General features: G+C 44.6%; 1 protein-coding gene across 1 annotated transcript in view; it reads right to left on the bottom strand.

Moving 5' to 3' along the window:
- The window catches only part of CAMKMT (calmodulin-lysine N-methyltransferase), a 469,006-nt gene that overhangs the window by 257,540 nt on the left and 194,425 nt on the right, over positions 1 to 17,041 (bottom strand). The window contains exon 8 of the mRNA XM_086927794.1: positions 15,992 to 16,055. Coding sequence (XP_086783920.1) covers positions 15,992 to 16,055 — 64 coding nt within the window. The remainder of the gene's footprint in view (positions 1 to 15,991; positions 16,056 to 17,041) is intronic.

Genomic DNA, 17,041 nt, shown 5'->3' on the forward strand with positions numbered 1-17,041 from the left:
CGGCTGACAAAGCTACTCGCCCCATTCCCTCTTCTCCCCCCCTACCCTCACTAGACTTAGAGACCACTCTCAAATGTTATTATTTAAATACTAGGTCCATGGCCAAACACCATATGGACATATTTTTCCTGCTTCAGGCTGAGCAACCTGATCTCTTACTCCTCACTGAGACTTGGCTCAATGCAGACTCCTTACCCTATATTTTAGCAGCAGTTCCCTCTAATTACTACATCTTACACGTTAACAGGCCTGCTGACAAAAGGGGTGGGGGAGTAGCAGCTATTATTCACAACACCCATAAATTCTCTCTATTACCATCTCTTGATCTCATAGGATCTGATAATATGATTCTCAAAATGGACACTAACAGTGGATCATTACTTATGATCCTTATTTATTGCCCCCCTCAAAACATGCCCACTTTTGCGGCATCTTTAGCAGAACACCTTGCTCCCTTAATAATCAACCACAAAAAAATCGTGCTGCTGGGCGACTTTAATCTTTGGCTGAACTCTACTGAGTTAGACACCCAGGCAGCCGCGCTGAAAGAGACTTTACTAGATCTAAATTTGACCCAACAGATACACCTACCCACCCATGAAAAAGGACAGAGCCTTGATCAAATTTGGTCACATAACATCCCCTTGGCTATCAGTTCCATCACTCCCTGCATCTGGTCGGATCACTTTTTGATTCATTTTACTATCACTATTGCAAAAAGTAGAAGGCAGCCTTTTCAGAAAGGAGGGAAAGTCAGAATATGGAAGAATACTGACATCCCTGCCTTCATCGACACTTTAACCTCATCCCTCCCCTTATTAGATCAGGATATTGACGGGACAGAAGAAGCCTTCTCCAACTGGCTACTTCAGGCAGCCGACGTGCATGCCCCCTGCTCAAATATTCCCCGCCCCAACGACGCCCACAGATGGTTCACACCTCATCTGAAAGCTTTAAAACTTGAAGTTCGTCAAAAGGAGCGGAAGTGGCGAACAGCGTACTTAGAACTAGATAAAGTCAACTACTGCAGGGCCCGAAAGGATTATCAGAAACTTGTCCAAAAACACAAAACTGACTACTTCTCGGAAAAAATTCTTAACTCCCATAATAAATCAAAAGAACTGTTTAACATCGTGGAAAGTCTTAGTGGCAGTGATAGAACCTCTCAACCTGTGGCCCCCACCCAGGACCTTTGTAATTCATTGAATTCTTTTTTCTTTGACAAAATCTGCACTATAAAACAAAGTATCCTCACTACTCTGCCCTCCTCCCCTTTGGCTGACGCCTATCACAACCCTTCAACTCTGGAATCTTTTCCCCTCATTGATGGCGCCACTCTGTCAAAGCTTTTCACCAGGGTCAAATCAGGCTCACCTGACGATATCTGCCCCCCGCACATTTTGAGAGAGGTGGGAACTGCCATTCCTGAGTGCATGCTTTCTGTGCTGAATGGATCTCTCTCACAGGGTAAAGTCCCTGACAACCTCAAAAAAGCCCCCCTCATTCCCCTGATAAAGAAAGCCGGAGCTAACCCGCTGGACCCCCTCAACTATAGGCCTATATCACTGCTGCCATACTATGCCAAATTACTGGAAGCCCATGTCTGCGACATCATCTCCAAATTTGTTGAAGAAACAGAATACCTCGCACCCAACCAAGCGGGCTTCCGCCCATGTCATTCAACTGAGGCAGTTATCCTCTCGGTACAAAATACCTTGAGGCGGAACGCGGATGGGGGTATCCACCAGGCCCTGGTGCTATTGGACCTTTCGGCCGCGTTCGACACGGTTGACTATACCATCTTGGTCAACCGTGTCGAACAAGCAGGTCTCAGGGGCCCTGCGCTGAGCTGGATCCGCTCTTTCATTACCGGCCGCACTCAATCTGTTAGATTGGGCTCTTTCACAGCTCCCACTATACCTACCACCTGTGGAGTACCTCAGGGCTCATCATTGTCACCTTTGCTTTTTAACTTATACCTACGCCCCTTACTGTACTCTCTTAGGAAAGCGAAAGTTACCATCTTCAACTATGCAGATGATTTGCAGCTCATCTTCCCTTTAAACACCAAGGACTCAGTGGAAGAATTTCAAAACACCATGTCTCATATCCAGAGTTGGATGAGCTGCAATCATTTGAAACTCAACCCAGGCAAGACTGAATTGGTCTTGCCTGGACAGAGTGCACTTAGTTGGAACCCTTCCTTCTGGCCATCTAGCATGGGGGCCCCTCCCTCCAAGTCATCTTCAGTTAAGAGCTTGGGAGTCTTTATCAGCGAGGATCTGTCCTTGAAAAGACAGGTAGGCGCAGTGGTGTCATCCAGCTTCTTTCAACTGAAGAAAATTAAGAAAATTGCCTGTTTTTTCTCTCCGGCTGCCCTTACTCAGATCGTCATTGCCCTGGTCCTGTCTAGACTAGACTTCTCCAATAGCCTTTACCTCGGGCTACAAATTGGAGAGTTAAAACGCCTCCAGCTGGTTCAAAACCAGGCTGCCAGACTTATTCTGAACCTATCCAAAAGGCAGTCTGTCAGATTAGGGTTGAAACAGCTGCACTGGCTGCCTGTCGAGCAGCGAGTAGCTTTTAAAATGGGGTGCATTTTATTCAAGTCCCTACATAACTCTGGCCCTCAGTTTATCAGAGATCTATTCATTAGATACGACCCTTCCCGCAATCTCCGGTCCACTCACAAATCCCTTCTGATTGTCCCCTCTTATAAGAGGAAGCATCTCGGAGGTTGCTGCTTTGACCATCTTGCAGCCACCTTCTGGAACTCCCTTCCTCTTCAACTGAAACTGAGCGATAACATTCTGAGCTTCAGACACTCCCTCAAAACCTGGCTTTTCTCCCAGGCCTATTGCTGAGCTGCCTCTTCTCTATTTTTAACCGGCGCGTTGTGTTCCTTCCTATAGCGCCATGAAGCCCCAGGGCGTACGAGCGCTTAATAAATTAATATTAACATTAACATTAACATTAACTCTGATCAATTGTTTTGTATGAAAATATTTCTTAGTTGTATTTTATTTTAGAACCAAGCAGGACTTTGTGCTGGTAAGAAAAATAGTACTTTTCAAGAATAATACAGTTGAATGCAATTAAATGCAGTTGGTTTTGTTACTGGTAGGTCAAATGTTCAGGAACAGTTGAAATTACTGTGCATTTAACTTGTAATTACTTTGTGTTTACGTTTTAGATTACTTTTCAGATTTTTTTCTACTCAGTGTGATATGCCTAGATATCACACTGGGACATTTCCTAGATAAAAGATAGGTACAGAACTTTTCACAAAATCTAGCTGATGGGACACCAGGACCTAAAAGGGGCGGAAGTGAGGTTGTGCCGTCTCTTGATGGAGCAGAAGAGGATGCCGATGCCGAAGGACCAAAACAGGACACCGAGGAGGAGAGAGTTGAGGATGCCGCTGTCGCAAAGAAGACAGAAACAGGAGAGAAGGCCTTGGAGGCTCGGGAGGTCCGACCTACCTTACAGTGCGATGACAGCCCAAGAGATGAATCCTCAGCCCTACCGCCTAGAGGCACAGCGCACAGGTCTGACCGACCCAAGGAGGAGGGCGGCAAGACCCCTACTGCCACGACCCATGAGGGCCATGGCCGAAGGCAAGTACCTTTTGTGAAATACCTCACTACAGGGTGGTGGAGGCTGGGACACTGAGGGTTTGCCTCTGTCTGTAAAAATGGGGGCCAGCACATCCCTTTCTTTGCACATGTTGACCCTAAACTCACATCTCCTTAGTGATGGTGAAGGTATTGATTGAAAAACAGGACAGCTTTATTGAGTTTTGCTTATTTGAGGGTCACTGCTCCTATTCTCCTTCCTTGACCTTGCCGGACGACCAGAATAAGAGGAGAAATAGACCCAGACATCAGCACCAGAGAAGGAGAGAGAACCCCAAAAGCATATGGACATTACACCTTTTCTTTTTTTATGGACTAAGAAAGGACCTCATATAGTTTATTAAACATCACTAATTTACCCAAATAAATTCCTGTAAACTATAGACTGACTATTAAAATCCCAATGAACACCACTTCTGCCTGAGTGTTGTGTTACTGAGGTGATCACAAGTGGTGTCAGAAGTGGGATTGGGTCACTTAAGCCTGCTATGACCCAACCCATTACAATGGAGGCCATGATCACCCAGTTGGCTGAAGGCCAGAGGCATTTGTAGTTAGTTATAGAACGCCAAAACCAGGAAGCCAAGAAAGAGAGAGAGGCATTTCAAAATGCCCTTAAAGAACAGGCTGCTTTACTCCCTTCTAACCAACAGGTCCAATACACCACCATCCTGCACCTCACAGACACTATATCCACTGCCCGGGTCCACCCAAACATTCCTAGTTCAGTTCTACAAAAGTTTCAGGAAGGAGATGACCCTGATTATTTTTTTGTTAATTTTAAAAGGGTACCCACGACTGATAACTGGCCTCCCGAACGGTGGGGTCAATACATAGCCCCCCTTCTTTCAGGCGAATTACAAGCCCCATATCAGGCTGCTAATCCCTCCGGTCTAACACCCTATCCTGAAATACATAAGACTATTCTTGAGCAGCTAGGGCACAATATGGAGTACCATAGGGCCAAGACTAGAAAGGAAAAGTGGGTTACAGGCGATAACCCCGAGCCCTCTATTATCGTGTCAGGGATCTAGGGGAAAGGTGGCTGCAGCCTGGTCAGTCCCCCATAGAGGAGGTCACTGGAAACATTTATTTAGAACAGTATTTAGAGGCCCTCCCAGTTAATACACGTGCATGGGTTAAGCAACATCCCCACCTAACAGCGCAAATGGCTGTTGAGCTGACGTGTGCATTTCATAGGTCCCCTGAATTTAGGGCCCAAACAGTTAAACCTTCCCCAATATCTCAGAAGGGCTATACTAGATCCAGCGACTCCAAAAACCCTGGGTTGAGCAAGACAGCAGTGCGACCCCCACTAAACCCCTTTCCTACACAAACAGGACCTCAGTGCTTTAAATGTTCAGAATGGGGGCACATCGTCCGAAATTGCGCGTCAAAAACCGAAGGGGTAGAACCCATGGAAGTAGGACTGACCCTGGGAAGAGTACCCAACACCGGAGGTATCCCTATTCAGTACAGGAAGACTATAAGTCTTAACGGGCGAACTATAGAGGCTTTGCTAGATACATGATGTTATCATACTGTGGTCTCCCGAGAGTTGGTTCCCCTTAATCAGATTACAGAAAAGTTCTATTGTCCCAGAATATATAAGGAAGTAGCCAGATATTGTGTTTCCTGTCCTAAGTGCCAACTGGTCAACCCTTCCACAGCAAAAAGGGCTCCTTTACGACCTCTACCAATAATCGACATGCCGTTTCGACGAGTTGGTTATGGATCTGGTAGGACCACTTGTACCCTCAGTCCGAGGCCACCAATACATACTCGTCCTGGTGGACTATGCTACACGCTACACGGAGGCAATCCCATTGACCAGTATGTCAACTCTCTCAGTAGCACAAGCTATGGTTTCCTTATTTTCAAGGGTTGGGTTTCCCACAGAGGTCTTAACAGACCAAAGGACCCCCTTCATATCCCGGTTGATGAAGGAGATCTGCACTCTCCTTGGAGTCCACCAGATCACCAGATACGGACAGCAGTTTATCACCCCCAGATGGACGGACTGGTGGAGCGTTATAACAAAACCATAAAAAACATACTAAAGAAATGTATTTCAGAGTCCGGGAAATATTGGGACCGTAAGCTTCCCCTTGTATTGTTCGCTATTTGAACACATGAACAGAAATCTGCGAGATTTAGCCCATTTGAATTATTGTTTGGTCGAAGACCCCGCACCCTTCTGGACATGATGGTCAAACAATGGACAGTAGAAGAGGATGAAGGAAAACCACTATTGGGATACACAACCACCTTAAAAGCGACTTTAGCCACACTGTGGGACAATGTACACCAAAACCTAGATAGGGCACAACAAAAGCAGAAGTTTTATTATGACCAGGGCACCCACCTAAGGGAACTCATAAAAGGAGATAACGTCTTGATACTCTTGCCGAACTCTGAAAAAAACGTCTAGCCACCTGCCATGGCTCATGCACTGTCCTAGAGAGGGTAACCCTTGTCACATATAGAATAGCGGTACCCCGAACCGGATCCCAGGGAGAAGTGTATCACATAAACCTATGACAAAAATGTGAAGGTCCAATTCTACCAAAAAGTCATACAATAGCCCCTAACATACCGCTCCAACCTTCATACGAAAAACCCATAGAACGACCCGACACAGGGGAAACCCTTAGTACGGTACAAAGAAACCAGCTATATGATTTGATGGATAACTTCCCAGGTTGACGCTCTAGCCATCCAGGGCGTACGTCCCTATTAACACATGACATAAAAACAGAAGCAGGCAAAAAAATAAAATCACGGCCCTACAGAATACCCGCAGCAAGACGTCAGGCAGTAGAATGCGAGGTGGAGGCTATGTTAGAGGCAGACATAATAGAACCTTCCCACAGCAATTGGTGCTCACCGGTGGTCTTAATTCCCAAACCAGACGGCAGTCTTAGGTTTTGTATTGATTTTCAACAGTTGAACGCCCACTCTAAATTAGACAGCTACCCTATGCCCTGGGTGGATGAACTTGTAGAAAGATTAGGCCAAGCAAGAATAATGTCCACTATCGACCTAACAAAAGGGTACTGGCAGAAACCCTTGAACCCAGACGCCAAAGAGAAAACGGCCTTCTTCACTTCCTCAGGACTGTATCATTTTAAGGTCATGCCTTTCGGGCTTCATGGAGCCCCTGCCACATTTCAAAGACTAATGAATGTCATACTAAGAGATCATCTACAGTATGCGGTGGTTTATCGAGATGACATAGTAGTATACAGTCCTGATTGGGAAACCCATCTACAACATCTACAAAAGATCTTTGCCTCTCTTTCTCAAGCAGGAGTAACTTTAAACCCAAAAAAGACCACTCTGGGTACAGAACGCATAGAATACCTGGGCTATTCTTTAAAGGCTGGAACACTACAACAACAGCATAACAAACTGGAGGCTATACAAAAGATACCCCGGCCAGCCACGAAAAAGGATGTACCGGCTTTCCTTGGTCTGGTGGGGTATTAAAGGTGGTTTATTCCTCAATTCTCTACCATGGCCTGTCCCCTCACGGACTTACTATCACTTCACCAGCCAGACAACAAAATAAGTTGGTCTGACTACCAAGAAAACAGCTTTCAAACACTGAGGTCCCGCCTATGTAAGGCCCCTGTATTACTGTGTCCTGACTTTGACAAACCTTTTGTACTGCAAACAGATGCGTCAGACCGAGGTCTTGGGGCCATCTTATCTCAACTCGACCAACATGGAGATCTTCGTCCTATCCTCTATTTGAGTCGAAAACTATTTCCTCGAGAAACACACTATGCAACAATGGAAAAAGAGTGTCTAGACATTAAGTGGGCTATGGAGGCACTTCAGTATTATCTGTTGGGGCAAATTTTCTTTCTGGTAACTGATCATGCCCCTCTTACATGGCATGCTGCTCACAAAGATACCAACCCTAAAGTACTCCAATGGTTTTGGTCATTACAACCTTTTTCTTTTCAGGCCCTCCATGTACCAGGACGAGCCCAAGGGAATGTAGACTTCTTATCCCAATACCCAATGTCCGTATGGCCCGAACGTCCATACCTAGAGGGAAGTCAGTGTAATCCCACATTGCGCCCAAGCGGGATTTCCAAGATGGCACCAGTCTCCCAGAAGAGGAGGTTAGCACTCTAGCTGTTGGGACACCAGGACCTAAAAGGCTCAGAAGTGAGGTTGTGGTTAATCAAAAGAAGACTAGTTTATGCATTACAAGGTTAACAAAAGTCAAGGACTCAAGTATGTTTCGTCAGGGGTAGGAGCACCTGGTGAGTGTGCTCATGAAGCCCTCACCCACCAACCTAGTTGATGGCATGCTTCATCATCGGGCCCACCCAGTGACACCTAGCGTGTCCCGGGTGTGCTTCGACGCCTGATTACAGCGGAGCAGGTATGTCGCTGAGTGTGCGGCGTAGAGTGTTATGAATGTGATTTAAAACGGCTTGGCGGGGGTCCCAGTACCCGAAGGTAAATTCAACTTTAATACCTGGGCCACCGTCAGCGGTTAAAAATAAGGGTGTTGGATGTTAGAGGCGAGTTACGACCTCCCACATCCATTGGTGGGTCAACATGTTTCAGCCAGTGCCTTATGAATATGCTGGCTTTCTTCAGGACTAATATAAAAATAAGTGTATGTGATTAAACTAGTGGGTGTGTAATTCAGACTATGTGTATACATGCCCTAAAGTGTTTTTCTATGTGTGAGAGGGGAATTCCCTTCTCAAAACACGCTAGTTTAAGCAGTATTCTGCTCCAAGGTTGTGAGGTGGCGAGGGGTTGACCAGCTTTTCTGGGCAGAGCCTGCTCTAGACCTGTAGTGCCTCCTTCACATACCGGTATGCGAAGGAGGCACTACAGGTCCAGAGCAGGCTCTGCCCAGAAAAGCTGGTCTGAATTACACACCCACTAGTTTAATTAGTTTAATTAGGAGCTGTGCGATGCTGTGATGCAAGGCTCATGCGTCAATATTTATCAGAATCGGTGATACTGCTGTTCAGGAGCTGGAAGCTACTGTAATGCAAGGCCCAGTGTCGGTCTACATTGATGCCAGTGAAGCCTCTGATCAGGAGCTGTAAGGTACTGCGATGAGAGGCTCTGAGTCCATATGCACCAGGTCAAGTGAGATCTCCAATTGAGGGAGGAGTACATTCTGACTCCAGCCATAGATCCAGGCCCAGAAGGATAGCACTTGGAGCGTCAGGACTCACTCCCGTGGAGGCCAACAGAGGGAGCCAGGTCAAGTCCAGATGAGTCTGGTCAGCTGGGACGCAGGAGAGGCCTCTAGAAGCTTGCTGTGTCCCTGCAGCTGAAACAGGAGGCTGATCTACAGACCCTTGGATTCAATTCTGGGGATTCTAGGTTCAAGGCAAGCAGGTCCAGTATTTCTTCTTCAGACAGCAGGGCAGTCCTTCTTACCAATCTTCCACACATCCAGGAGTGTTCTGATGAGACATTCTCCAAGTGCCACTTTTCTTCCCAGTACAAACCTTTGTGTTGGACCCCTCTCATTCTTTACCGCTACACTGGTCCTGTTCAGTTCTGCCCCTTTCTATGTACTAGGTAGCAAAGGGCAGGCAGGTCCAGGTGTCAGCTGCATTTGCCAGTGACAGAGCTGGCAGCTTCAGAAGTTAGGAAGGAGGTGGGCACAGGCCTCTGGCTACACTTTGAAGCCCAGTAGTAGGCTGAGTATAAACTCCAGCGGCAGCTCCTCAGCTTCTCCCCGCGTCACAGGTAGGAGGAGTGGTGGCTGCACCTTAAGTGCGCATGACGGTTTGGCTGGCCGTCTCGGGTCGGCCAAACTGTCATACGCACTTTGCATGTTCTCTACCCCAACTGCATTACAGTCTTGGTGGAGAACATGACCATGCTCCCAGTCCCTGTCTGAGCGCTGAAACACAGCATTGAGACCGATCAAAACTCTGTTGTAAGGCAGCGTTGTGATTGGCTGGGAGAGACTGGAAGCCTGGGTGCTTCCTGCTGCAGAGAGGAGGATGGAGAAGAGGCAGCGGTATTAAGGTAAGTGCTTTTTTATTTTTTTATTCCCCCCGCCCCACCACCCCCCTTTTGTAGCAACTGCGACTGTCATTCCCCACATCCAGGGCCCTTTTTTCCCTGTCTGGAAGGAATACACATCACACCACTGCTCCGTCGGCTTAATAGACAAACATTTATGGGGAAGAACTGTGCAGCCCAGTAGTAAAGCTTGATGTCAGCAATTTCCAATTCTCCATCATAGGGAGATGGTAAACACTTGCAAGAGGAGACCCTCGGAATGCGCCTGCCCAGAGATAACTTGTGATGTCAGACTGTAATGAAGTGATGAAACGATCTGGAAAAGAGTAGGGATCATTTTGCAAAACATACAGCAGTTGAGACAACAGGATCATCTTGTATAGGGCACCCCATCCCATAATGGAAAGCAGCAATTTAACCCACCTATATAGTTTCTCAAAAAGCATGAAACACTTAACTCCAAATACCTAATCAAGTCTCCTGTAATGTGCATTCCTAAGTATTTAAACTCCAATTGCACCCGTGGGACTCTAGTACAGTCCTAAGAGCTGTCATGCACATCACTAAGTAGAGGCCCCACTATGGTATTTACCAAGTTGATCCGGAGGCCTCATCAAACACCTCCAGCATATGAAGGATCCTGGGACGAGTGAAGAACGGCCTACCTGTGTAGCTCAGTGCATTGTCTGCATAAAAATCAATGCAAGCTTTGTGCCTGCAAGACCAGAAGATACCCCAGTACTGAGCATCTAGTCTGACCCGTGTTGTTTAACTTTCTTATGCCAAGACAAATAGCAATGGGAGAAGGAGCAGCCCTGCCTCGTGTCTCATTGAACTGTAAATGGACCAAGGACAGGAATACAGCAATTTCACATATGATCTGAAAAGAGGGTAGAAATTATTTTTTTCAAGCACATTATGGTGAATCGGATAGCCCACAGAATTGAAAGCCTTCTTGAAGTCCATTAAAGAAGGGCAGCCATGTACCGCAGTCGCTCCTTATGTGGTAAGGTTACCTACACTTTTCTTATGCAATGTCTTGTTCCTCTCCCTGACATAAAAACATTTTGGTCCCACTAGAACAGGGAATGTATCAACTTTACCAACCAATTACCAAATACCTTAGCCAAAATCGTTTGCTTCCACATTAATAAGTAAGATCCACACATTTATTGGGTGAATTGCCATGCTTCTATGTAACCACCACCATAATCCCAAGAAGGTCATGTGAATAAGCACCCTCTAGGAGCACCACCTCAAACATCTCCCTCGTGTGGGAAATCAGGCTGGAGGCAGACTGTTGGGAAAAATTGATGAGTAAACCAGTGGGTCCTGGAGCTTTCCCCTGCTGCATATCCTTCAGTGTCACCAGCAGCTCGTCTTCCAATATGGGGAGGTCTGAGATCGTTCTGTCTTCATCTTGTATGTAAGTCACTGGGAGATCTTGAAGCATGAGCCTTTGTTTGTCAATCAAACTCAGGACTTTCCTAGTGTATAGTCCTGTATAATAGTTGGTGAATACTTTAGTGATACTTTGGGAATGAGTAATCAGCCCAAGCAGAGGGTCTTTGATTTGCGAGACAAGCCGACCGTGTCTTTCTGTATACCAGCCAGTATATACATTTTACGACTTTATTTACTGTCTCCTATATTTTGTGCTGTGAAGCCATCCAGGCTGCCCTAGTAAAATCTAATAACTTATTCATAAGTCTTTCGTTTGTCATGAGTTATTTTCAAATCCAAATCAATGCTCTGTCGCTCCAGCTCATTAACCTCCCTCCCGCCTACTCTTTTTAAGTTTGACCGTGTAAGATATTATCCCTCCCCGTATCACTTCTTTGAGTGCTTTCCAAAGCGCTACCTTAGAAGAGGCTGATGCCTTGCTAAATTCAAAATACATCTTTATTTCTTCCTTCAGGTAGTTCACAAAATCGGCATCCATTTTATCCTTGATTAGAGCCACCTCTTGGGGAGTGAGGTCCGATAAACATCTAGGCAATGTACGAGCATCACCAATCCCACAGAGGTCTGCTGAAAGCATGAAGAAGTGATCCTAGATTGAGTATTAAGGGCATATGAGTAATATGTAAACCCCAGAATGTCTGGATTTCGTATCCTCCATACATTACTGAGCCCCATCGACTCAGTCGATTAACAGTGAGTTTTAGCCCTCGATTACATGGGAGAACCCATGCTGTCTAACCCAGGGTTGGTTACAACATTAAAATAATCCCCCACTAATGTCTTTCCCAAGTGGAGTTTCAGCAGAAGAACATATAGATCCTGCTGAGTTTCCTTAATAAAAGCTGGTAATGCATACACACTCACTACATTCCAAGCTCCCCCTTCCAGTTGCCCAGTTACCACTATCTATCGGCCTTTGGGCTTGTGATAGACCTCAATAATGTCTCTTGCACTAGGAGGGCATCTGATGTTCATTCCCTCAGTCACTGAAGGCCCCCCTCATATTCAGTTTATAATTGAGACCATTAAAATTCTAGTGTTTTATGCCCTCAGATCCTGTGTCATGCAGTGCCTTTCACTCTAGGTAGTGTTACAAACATAGACTGTGGAAAGTAAACCAAATAACAACACAACTCAAATCCAACAACCCCCCACACCCTACACTTCACAACAGGAAGCATCTGTCATCAAAAACAATTAACTGAGTGAACATATTCGGGGTAATTGGCCATGAAGTTAACCCCATTGCTTTGTTAGCAGGAAACCGTGATCTCTATCAATTATTAGTCGCCCCCACGCACTTGGCATACGAATTGCAGTCAGAATACTCAACCAGTGCAAAGAATCCAGGCTTAAGTGGTTGGGCCTGCACAATACAAAGTTGAAGCACAGCCCAATGCACCTCACCAAATGTGAGATGGGCGGCTTCTGGCTAAACCGCTGTCTGAGGAACTCCCTCAGGCCATTAGCGACAGTTCTAGGAAGGGGCCTGGTTAGAAAAACCCAGCCAAGACCAGGTCAAAGAAAAGCCCAGGCACAGGCTTAATTGCCATGTTCAGGTGTGTCATCTGACCTTCAGGGGAGGATTTTTGAATCTCTAGCGGATAAAATTTAGAGGGCACTGAGCCCGAACCATTCATGTGGCTCCGAGTCTACTTGACATCTGGATTTCCTGCACTTACCAAATGAAAAAGGGGCTGACCCTGCATATACTTAACATAAGCATAGTTTAGAATTAGAAGATTCTGGTGGTGGAATGGAAGTACTCAAGAGTCACGTGTTGCAGAGACACATTTGTCATATACTAGGAGACACTGGAAGCTGTGCTGTCAAAGAGGCGGGATGTTGAATGTGTTACATCCCACTTATATAAGAAAAATCCCATAGATGTGGGGGGTCCCCTTTAAATTATCCATCCGATAAAAGTATTAGCTCATCCAAATTAGGGTAGGAGACATTACCGTAGTTGATCCGGCATGATGGTTTCTGAAAATGGGATTTGATAGTTATTTCAACTATTTGTCATATAATAAGCAATGAGGGTATTTGAGCAGCCTCAAGCAGAATTTGATCTCTTGCCAATGCAGTTTACATGTACACCAGTTTGGGACATACCATAACTGATTGCCCTTCCTCTCACCAATTTAATCTAATATGTGGAATCCAAAGGATATGTCTGAATACATAAAAAGGGGGCCTAGATCTGCATCCCATTTAAAACCAAATGAGTTTCCTATAAGCAGATGACCTCTCCATGAATTATTTTCTTGATCCCTAAATTATCCCCGTCATCCATCAATCATGCATGGCGTTCCAGAGCCTTAACCCATAATTTTATTTCTGATGTGCTCCTCATGACTTCTTCTGATGCCTTATCATTAGATTTTTATTCTGTTTCAGATCTCTGAAATTACTTTTTGGCTTTGGCTTACGAACCCGGAAGCACTTTCAGCATTTTTGCTACTGTCAAGGTCAAGACCCACGTCAGGGACTCTTTACATGACTTAAATGTCACCTTGATTAGTGGACATTGGAGTCTCCTGGCATGGCTAGGGTGGTTTAGTTCTCTGTGTCTCCATCCAACAGTGTTCCTGGCACAGCTGGGGATAACTGGCACTGCACTAACATATAGAATGATCTTAATGTTGCCCAAACTGGAATTATTTCACTTTATTAGTTGGCTTCAGAACAATGCACAGGCTTACACTTTAATGACTCTGTCCCTTTACAGTGGTAGTAGATATTCAATCTTTGCACCTGCACCTTTCTCCACTAGAAGACTTGCCTGTGGTCTCATTGGGGTAGAAATCCCTTTCAGGTGCAGTTATCGGGTTCAGAGTAATATTTTCAAGTATTTAACACCTGGCAACATAAACATATTTCATTTGTATCGATTTCCTTCTTGAGGGACTTTCACTGATTGTACTAGATGGATTAAACCAATTATTACCCACATATACCTACTTCACTAAATGTATTGCATTGCTCCTCTAACTTGCATGTTTAACTCATGAAAGGGTTATGATACATGATCTCAAAGTATGCCTGCCTTCAACATGCCCACCACTTCCCTGATCATACTGCCTGACTCTTCAATGGCTGTAGCACCTGCACACGTTTGGGCTGCCTCGTGTGGTTCTACCATCCACCATTGACTCGTTTTTATCAAACTATAACTAACCTTCTAAAATTATTTTTCAAAATGTTGTGGGTGTAATCCCTAAACAGGAGCACCCATCTTACTGACCAGTCAGCAAGAAGTCGCTAAAGAGCAGTACTCCTAAATAAAATCATATTTCCATTTAATGTTGTGATTTATTGTATTGATTGTGCCATGGTTAGCATTAATTTGCAGGTTCATTGACACAGGTATTTGCACCTTTCTGATACCAACAAACTTTATTTTAAAGCACTATCAGCTAGATTCATCATTGTCCCGTTTTGCGAGTCCTTAATAGCGATTATTAAGGAATCGCTATTAAGGACTTGCAAAACGGGATTCATGTAGGAATCGCTAAATAAATTGCGATTCCTACACATTCCTTATTTGCGATTAGCAAATTGCTAATCGCAAATAAGGAATAACTCCCCATTCATTCCTATGGGCCTTTAGGCCTTTAGGCCCATAGGAATGAATGGGAGGAGCAAATTGCTAATCGCAAATAAGGATGCGATTTCAAGGGTGCCAGGGTTGTCCAAAGGACACCCTGTAGCACCCCTGAAATGAAAATGTAGACTGATGTTGCGCACACACATGTCCAAAGGACATGTGAGTGTGTAACATACAACTGAGAAAAATGCACAAAAGTGTATTTTTCTCAGTTTTCGCTATTTACCACGAAGTCAGACTTCGCGGTAAATAGCGGAAAAAAATAGCGATTTCGCAATTTTTAAATGCTTCTTGAATTGCATTTAAGGAATCTCTAATTGAGATTCCTTAAATGCAATTATTCGCAAATATGCGATTTCTAAAAATGCGATTTTTGCATTTGGGATGATGAATCCCAAATGCAAAAATAGCGCTCGCAAAGGGCCAGATTCTCAGAATCTGGCCCTTTGCGAGCCGTTTTCGGCTTGATGAATCTATCAGAATGTCTCTTATTAAACAGTTCCGCATCATCCTGAATTACATTTAAATAATTATAACTGAGCCGCCAACTAATTAAATCAGGCCATAATAAAGATCAGTTTAAATTTGATATGTATAAATATCGCCTTGGGAAAAGTTCATGCAAACATTAATGCAGAGATCACGAAGTGAAAATAGGCAAAAATATATTTTGCGGTTTTTCAATTTCAATATACACACTTCGACACTTCATCAGACTGCAAATTATGTCTAAAGCATAGTTGTTTACATTATGCATTATACATAATAGAATGCTACAATACCCTTTCCTTTTACTTGCCCAAAGTGATCAAATATTTTGTTTTAAAGAAAAGCATAGTGACAATAATAATATTTAAAACATTCTTCGTAATCCTATTAGAAATAAACTATTTGCAAGTCAAAAAGTAGGATATTGGCAACATCGTTTCAAAACTATGCCATATTACGTGACACTGCTGGGATTACAAAATCCTCTTTTATGAGAAAAGGAACGAGGTTAACTCAGCTGCAGGATAAAGTAGAACATGCAATCTCTAGGTTTACCACAAAGCAATTATTTGCCTTAAGGCCTGCAGTTTCGACTACCTACCTGCACTTACCTCCTGCAAGTGGTAAGGTACTTCTGCTGGCTATACTCCCTGCCTTACTCCGATCTTCATACCCCACGCTCCTGTTTTTTTCCTGCAAAACTCATCGCTTCACAATCGAAATAGAAAAAAAAGGAGCACAACAAGCTGGTTCGCTATTAGAATAAGGATACTTTTGATGGCCTTTTCATTGCCATCAGTTAACAGAACTTCTTTGACGTCTGCAGAAATAGCAACCTGAAAAAAAAGAGCAGAGCAAACAATGAGCAAATATGCTTGTCTGTGTGGAAGTGAAGACGGGAGTGACAAGCCTTCAGTATCATGCCTCCTCACCTATTTCTCTGTAACAATCTCCAATCTTTTTTCATTTTATGTCTGCATTATTTTAATCATTCAATCAAATCAGTCAATACTTTTATCATTCCATTTGAGGGAGCCTCTATCTTGCTATCATTCTGTTCAGTAATTGCATTGTGACAGCGGATGATGGTATTCTGAGAGGCTTTCATTTGCGGGCCTCTGTTTATCTAGCAGAGCCATCATACGAGGCTGTCACTCTGCCTTTCAGCCTGCTTCTGTCTCACTGCCTGATGCCCTTCATATAACTTTGCATTGCAGGCAGATGGCTTTGTGAGGGTAATTTTTTGTGTGAGCTTTGACATGCGCCGCACATTGGGCTGTAACCTCGGCACATTGTGCCCGAGCGACAGGTTTGTCAAATGCCAATCAAGGCAACAATATGCTTTTATTTGTGGAGGCATAAAAACTTGTCTAATGCACTGCGCTGCCACATAATATCTCCTGAATACATGACTCAGAACCGGGAGAATGGGGAGCGGCGCTCCTGAATGGCCAATTTAATTCAAAAGAATCTAATTACGGAGAGCTCAGGATCATGTTTGTTGGTGTAATAATGCAGGCAAAACATTAGCAGCTATATCATGGCGCCCCAACTGTGATTCTCCCGGCTACTCCTGTATCTTTGCAAATGGAGAGATAATCTGAAGCAAAAAAAATGCCTAGGCTTATGGCGATGAAAGACGGTGTACTGTGGCCTGGGATGTCACAACAAGAGATATTGACTAGGCTGAGGAAAATGTTTCTGCTCATTGAGGCAACCATAAAAAAAATCAATATGATCCGAAGGCGAGTCTACCCAGAAGGGCCCGCAAGACTCCGCGGCTTGACCGCGGCTGATGCGCTTGGCGGTTCTCTGACCCAGC

Source organism: Lissotriton vulgaris, chromosome 6 (assembly GCF_964263255.1).
Source record: "Lissotriton vulgaris chromosome 6, aLisVul1.2, whole genome shotgun sequence".
NCBI classification, from domain to species: domain Eukaryota; kingdom Metazoa; phylum Chordata; class Amphibia; order Caudata; family Salamandridae; genus Lissotriton; species Lissotriton vulgaris.